This window comes from Phaethon lepturus, unplaced genomic scaffold, assembly GCF_000687285.1.
Source record: "Phaethon lepturus isolate BGI_N335 unplaced genomic scaffold, ASM68728v1 scaffold3589, whole genome shotgun sequence".
Taxonomy (NCBI): domain Eukaryota; kingdom Metazoa; phylum Chordata; class Aves; order Phaethontiformes; family Phaethontidae; genus Phaethon; species Phaethon lepturus.
Window position 1 is genome coordinate 3,836 of NW_010561052.1, and position 6,457 is coordinate 10,292.

Sequence of the window (6,457 nt, forward strand, 5' to 3'; positions counted from 1 at the left end):
TCAGACATAGGGGAAGCCTCTATCAGCTTCTCACAGAAGCCACCCCTGCAACCCCTCCCACTACCAAAACCTTGCCATGCAAACCCAATACATGTGATTTATTTTTAGACTTTTGTTTCTAAGAGCTTTCTTAATGTTTTCAGAAACGGTACATGATGTATTGACACTGCAAATTGTGAAGCATAGCAAAGGATACTATGTTTATTCAGTATTTTGGGGCTTCACTGCCCTCTGCAGTCTCGGTGCTGCTCTTTGTACCACTTGTGAGGCTAATATGGCCAAAGCATCTGCCATTTTACTCACGTCACACAGACCAGCTCCAGTTACGGGTTTTGGATTATAAATTAGAATTATTTATTTTCTTTTCTGTGCAGAGTACCTTCTTGTTCATTACTAAATTGCTCAGAAAAGAACTGACACTTAGGTAAATGCTATTTGACATGGAGGGAAAAAGTATTAGTATTTAGTATTAGTATTTACCTGAACTTTGTGCCAAGCCAGCTATGGAATAGATTAAAAACTAAGAGCTTTCTTTGTATTAGAATTTGGTTAGGACTTATTCTACATATAGGTGGTTTGCTTATAGTTGATTTAAATGGAACATTATTTTAAAGTTTTAATGGATGACCTAAAAAAAAAAAAGTAGTCTGGTTAAGCATTTAGGGTATTTTAAAGTACTATCTGGAGACTTTTTTACAAGGGTGTAGTGGTTGGATCAGGAGTCATGAACCTGGAGCCTGTTCTGCCTCTGCCATTCGGTACCCACTTCTATCGGTTTGATAAATAACAGAAGCAATCCTGAAAGGCTCCCGATACTCTGTGCTTGTCAATGAATCTTCTAGGAAATCCAAGCTGTACCCCATTAAATGCTTCAGGATTACTCTGAAGGTAAAGTTTTATCAGATTAGTGTTGTTGAATCAATTACACCTGGGTATCCTGTTGCATGCTTTAAATTTGTGTGTTGAATCCGAGTAAGGAACAGAGATGTCTTGTTAGTTGTTTGCAAGTGTAGCTTACTGTCTTGTTAATGTCTGTTTTACTTGAGCTTAGTGATATGATGATTCATTAAGTTGTAAAAAGACTGTGAAGTAGATCCCAAGCATGGGAAGAAGTGGGGAAGATGGAAACAGGATAGTACAGAGAGGGTTCTATGGCAGTAGTATAACTTAGTATTTAGAGGAAAAGAAATGTTGATGAGGATTGTGCAGGAATATATCCCATGATGATATTCTGTCATTTGCATGTCGGGATGAGTTGTTCCCTTTGTCATTGAACATATTTTTATCAACCAACAGTGTTTTTTTATTCTTCATTGCCTGAGATTGTAATATTTTCTATTAAAAAAATCTATGATTATTTCATCTTTAAGGCAATTACCCTATTAATAAATTCTTGTTCTCAGTGACTAGATTAACACTTTTTGCTGGTTGGCAAGCTGCTTTGAATCCAAATGGTAGATGAAAATACTTTAAGAGTCGCTGTTTTTTCTTGTAGATTGCGGGCTTCTCCAATAACTACTGGGAATTAAGGAGATGTCGACCTAAACTGAAGAAACTCAGGAAGCTTTTAAAGGAAGATCCCTATGAAGGGCCAGATAGTCGGAAAGATCAGACTTGGACATTGTCAAAGGTAAATCAGCTACATAAGTTACTTTCTTGTAATTGGTGATGGACAAATTAAAGTGAAAATACATTCTTAACTAGAAAAATGCCTTTCCTTCCATGTTTCACAGTGCTGCTTGTAGTTAATTTTTTAAGCCTACTATTCTAAAGAAGTTGGTAACTATTAGCACTTCTCTGAGTAGCCAGCTAAGCAATGTTTTTTTAGTGAAAAGAGGAAAAGGAAGGACACCGGAAGAGACTGGGGTTTTCCTTTTTATATGTGAAGTTTCTTGAAGACAGTCTTCAGGACTTTTTTGAGATTCCTTGAGAGTTATATGACTACTAAGGTATAATGCAGCCTTTCCCTCTTCTTTAGGGCTGTCATGTGTGACATACGTATGAGCTAAGTATGAGGTCAGAGGACACCCATGTGCAAGTCACTTGCCAATCAGTAATTTATGATGACAAGGTGAAGCAAGGAGTTGCAGAGAATAAGACTGATGCTACAAGAAGGGAAAACACAAATAAAATCCTGTCCTGCTATCCTTTTATGTTTCCAGGAAATCCAATTTGGGATCTAAGTAGTAACAGAGAGACCTGGACTGTGTAGCATACGATCTCGGATAAAAGGCTGATAAAAATCCTGGGGTTTTGTTAGTTTGGTTGGTTTTCCTTTTGACTTTAAAAAACAGAAATGGTCACTCCAAAGTAATGCCGAGGCTTGGTTGAAGCTGATCCTCACAAACCATCTGTGTGTGTTTGGATGTACAAACATAGCTGTCACTTTTCTCTCTTGGAGAGAAATGCTGCCTCTCTCTTTCTGGATGATTCATGGACTAATTTCTGATAAGTTTCAGAAATTGCCTTTTCCCACCTACACTGCTGTAGGCATAGAAGGACACACAGCAAAATAAGGGATGGCAGAGAGAAAAGGCCTTAAATTGTCCAGAAATTATAAACAATGACAAAAGCTAGCAACACAAAAAAAAGTCATATGCAATAATATTTATTGATAATATTGAACAAATATTATAAAAATATGTCAATATCTCCCCAAACATTAATACCTAGTTTGAGGACTGATCTTCTTGATTTGTTTTGAAGGAGAATGTATTTCCTATATCAGCTTACTGGAGAACAACTAGACATATCTTTTTCTTATGGCACTAATTCTCACTGGAATCCCAAACAATATGTGTGTAGTAAAGATTTCCACTCCGTTGTTTGCTTACACTTAATATTTATTGAGTTCTGGCAACTAATAAGCCACCTTTAAGCTGTTTGAAAGCAAGTTACTCTTTTTTTAGTGGTTTACTGTAAGCTTCTCCCGGTTTTCAGTACTGTATCATACCCAGAGAACCACAGCAAAAGAGCCATAAGGAACTGCAGCACTACAAGGAAATACTGTAAGGAAGCCTGTTACATAGTGATGTAATTTAGCAAACTACAGGAAAACTTATAAATGAGCTAATACACAGGTTGCTGAGGATGCACCAAATTAAAATAATGGATTTTACAGTGAAATGGCAAGGCATACTCAAATGATTGCACATGTCTGAGTTAAGGATAAGAAATACATTAAACACATTATCTGGAAATTGCTGGTGTGGACAAGATGCAAGTCAACCCATTCCATTTCACGTTTGCAAGGGTCATGCAGCTCATAAAAGCATCACAGCTGAGAGCAGTGATTTCTTTAAATAAGCTGTTGGAGTGCTAGGTAGGCCTCTGAAGGAACAAATGTCAAGGACTCCTGTGCAGGGTCGTAATTGCATGGCAGTATCTAAACTCACAAACACACTTACATATTGACCAGGGGATACATTTGCTCTAAATTGCTAGCAGTGGTTTTTAAAGTTCTGTGTAATATGGTCATCCCTTGCTGAAATACTGATGTGAGTCAATGCTGCTTACCCTGTTGGTGTTTCAACATACTGTCTAATAGGAATGGCATAGCAGGAAGAGGAAAACTTTCTGTATTTATTAAGTGCTTTTTTAACATGTGGATGTCCAAACTTAGTGTTTTTTTCCGTTTGTGTTCCACTAGTCTAATAGATATCAAGTGCTTAATCCAATTTTTTCTAGTATGCTATAATCAACAAAACTTTAATATTAGAATTGATTGAGTAGATTGAGTTGCCTTTTTAGGCTGTAAGGCAAATAAAGGAATTGATGAAGCCCTGTTTCCTATGGATTGAAGTCTGGTGTCCTTCTCTTTACTTCACTCCTCATGATACCTTCTCTTCCTCCTGTGTCTCCTAAATCTTTACCACAGTATCCACAGCACCCTCCCATCTCAATGAAGTAACTGATCTGCAAGGACCTGTATGTACTATGGCTGGGTCTGTGCTACATGTCTGCTAATTGGTTAGCAGACACCAAAACACAACACATAACTGTTGAGGTCATGCTGGAGGAGGCGTTCACTCAGTGGAGGTCCTAAGTTGGAGTTCTGACTTACCCAGAAGTGATAAGTGATTTTTGATTTGCCTTTTCTTTGAATCTCATAGATTAAAATATCTGAAAAGACAGAACACATTCACTTTTCATTCCTACCTACTTGTGCTAGTTTGACACCCTAGGAATACAGGTATATTACTTATGCATGGCACAAAGGCTTCCCTGTAGTGAGACTGGCTTTTGTATTGAATAACTCTTTGAAAAAATGTTGTAAGTTACAGGACAAGTTTTGGAGAGTGTGATAAACCTTAGAAAATTCACAATCTGCAGAAAAAAATCAATTTTCTAAGTCTGTCGTTCATTATATCTTAAAATGCATTATCGTGCTTGCTGAAGACAAAGGAGGAGTAAGGATAACCTGTTTTATTTCCTCTTTTTTTCCCCTTGTTGCAGTATACGACGCAAGATTTGTTAAATCTGATTCAAGCAAGTGAAGAAGAAATACTGCGCCAATTGCAGGTTATAGATGCCTGCAAAATTGAAGGTATTTGTCTCTAAAGAATATTGTTGCCTATGAGGAAACAACCCTGTTTTTTTTCCCCCAAATATCTGCGTCTTCTTTTTCTAAGGCCCTTTCCACATCCTCATCTTTCAAGGTGCAAGTTACTTCACAGTAATAAGATCCCCTTCCATGTATCCTATATCCTTTTCTGCTGTGAAGCTGGTCAAAAAGATAAAACTGAGCAGGCATCGACCAGCCTGGATCTTTCCAGGGTAATTCTTTCTTTGCATCTACTGCTGGCATCAGAGTATCGCACCCATAGCATGAATATTTTTTGGCTGATTGCCCTCTTCATGGATGAGTGGGTACCACTTTCTGCAGTTCTAGAGGCAAAAATAGCTGATCTTCACATAACCCCAGCCCTTTCATAGTCCTTTCTTCCTCCCAGACTGGGTTTATCTCAGAAGCCTTCCTTCTATGTGAGGCAAAGCTGGAGAAAGTGCCTCACGTTGGGACAGGTCCTACTCATCCTGTACTTGGCCATGCCCAAACTCTCACCTGGATGCCAGGTGACAGCACTCCTACAGTCTTAGAATAATACTGGGCAGAACTGAGCTCTGGACGTTATCAGATCCAAACCCCTGCTTTAGAACAGGGTTAACTTGGAGCTGGCTGCTCAGGGCCTTGGCTGGTCAAGTTCTGAGCATTTCCAAGGATGGAGGTTTCACAGTTCCAATGTTTGACTGTCACAAGGAGAAAAAAAATCTTCTAATACCCAGTGGGGATTATGCAACGCAACTTATGCTTGTTGCCTCCTGTCCCATCACTGAGCTTCTGCCCATGACTTCTGCTCCATCTACTCTATACTGTCCCATTGGGTAGGTGAGGACAGTCTCACAGGTGACTTTGCTTGTCACTTACAGCTGCACAGCACTGTTGTATCAGATCTGTGCTTTCTCACATCTAGATTTCTGTGAACTTGGCTGGACCTGAACTGCCACTTTGCAGGGCCAGTGCAGCCGGTTCTGTTCATGCAGTTCTGTGTCTGAATTAATAGTAATTAAAAAGTAATACTAGTTTTTCCAGATCTGGTTCATCTTGGGATGGGATTTGTAGTGTCTTTGTATCTGTGGCAGTTAATCTACATAAACAGTTATGAGTAATTGAGATGATTTAATTTCTTTCTCCTTTATGTTTGCTTTTACTATTCTGTTCTTTTTCTCAGTTTTAATTCTGAAAAGGGCAGAATCCTGCCGCTGTACTTTGTAAAGGTGTGACCTAAATGTCCAGACTCCTGTAATGTATCTTCAGGGGAATAGAATTAAGCTGTTAATATTTTCCTTCTAACACTGTTTTGTGGGGTTTTATTTGGCAGGGTACTGGAGAATTCTAGAATTTGACTATGAGATTAAACTCTTGAATCACGTGACTCAGCTAATAGACTCAGAGTCCTGGTCTTTAAGTAAGGTTCCTTTACGTACCTGCCTTGAGGAACTTGGATCCCTAGAGCCCACGTAAGCAATTCTTTTTAGTTCTTAAAATTGTCTATAATCATTATTAACTATTACTAATTGCAATTATTGTTAAATGTTTATTAGAATTACAGCCTTATATATCTAGAATCCAGTTACCATGGTGTTAATGACATATTTTCTTTGGCTCTAAAATACACAAGGGCAGTAGTAGTTTAGAAAGACAGGTTAGTAACCTGATTTTAGTGTCCACTGGTAATATTTCCATTGATTTGTAACGGTAATGCTAGTATTTTCCATTTCCAATAGTAGAAACTATTGGTTGTGTAGGGATGGGGTCAGAAAGGCCAAGGCATGGCAGGACCTGAACTTGGCCAGGTATGCAAGGAATAATAAGAAGGGCTTTTACAGGTATATCAGCCAGAAAAGGATGGTTAAAGAAAGTGTACCTGCCTTGATGCACAAGACTTGAAAACTGGTA

At 38.5% G+C, this 6,457-nt stretch overlaps 1 protein-coding gene across 1 annotated transcript in view; it reads left to right on the forward strand.

Annotated features, from left to right (window-relative positions):
• Positions 1–6,018, forward strand: part of LOC104626030 (sister chromatid cohesion protein DCC1-like) — a gene marked incomplete at both ends in the record, with an annotated part of 8,311 nt that extends 2,293 nt beyond the window's left edge. Inside the window, 3 exons of the mRNA XM_010293843.1 lie at positions 1,496–1,630; positions 4,456–4,546; positions 5,880–6,018. Of these exons, the coding sequence (XP_010292145.1) occupies positions 1,496–1,630; positions 4,456–4,546; positions 5,880–6,018 (365 nt within the window). The remainder of the gene's footprint in view (positions 1–1,495; positions 1,631–4,455; positions 4,547–5,879) is intronic.
• Between the last annotated feature and the right edge of the window lie 439 nt (positions 6,019–6,457).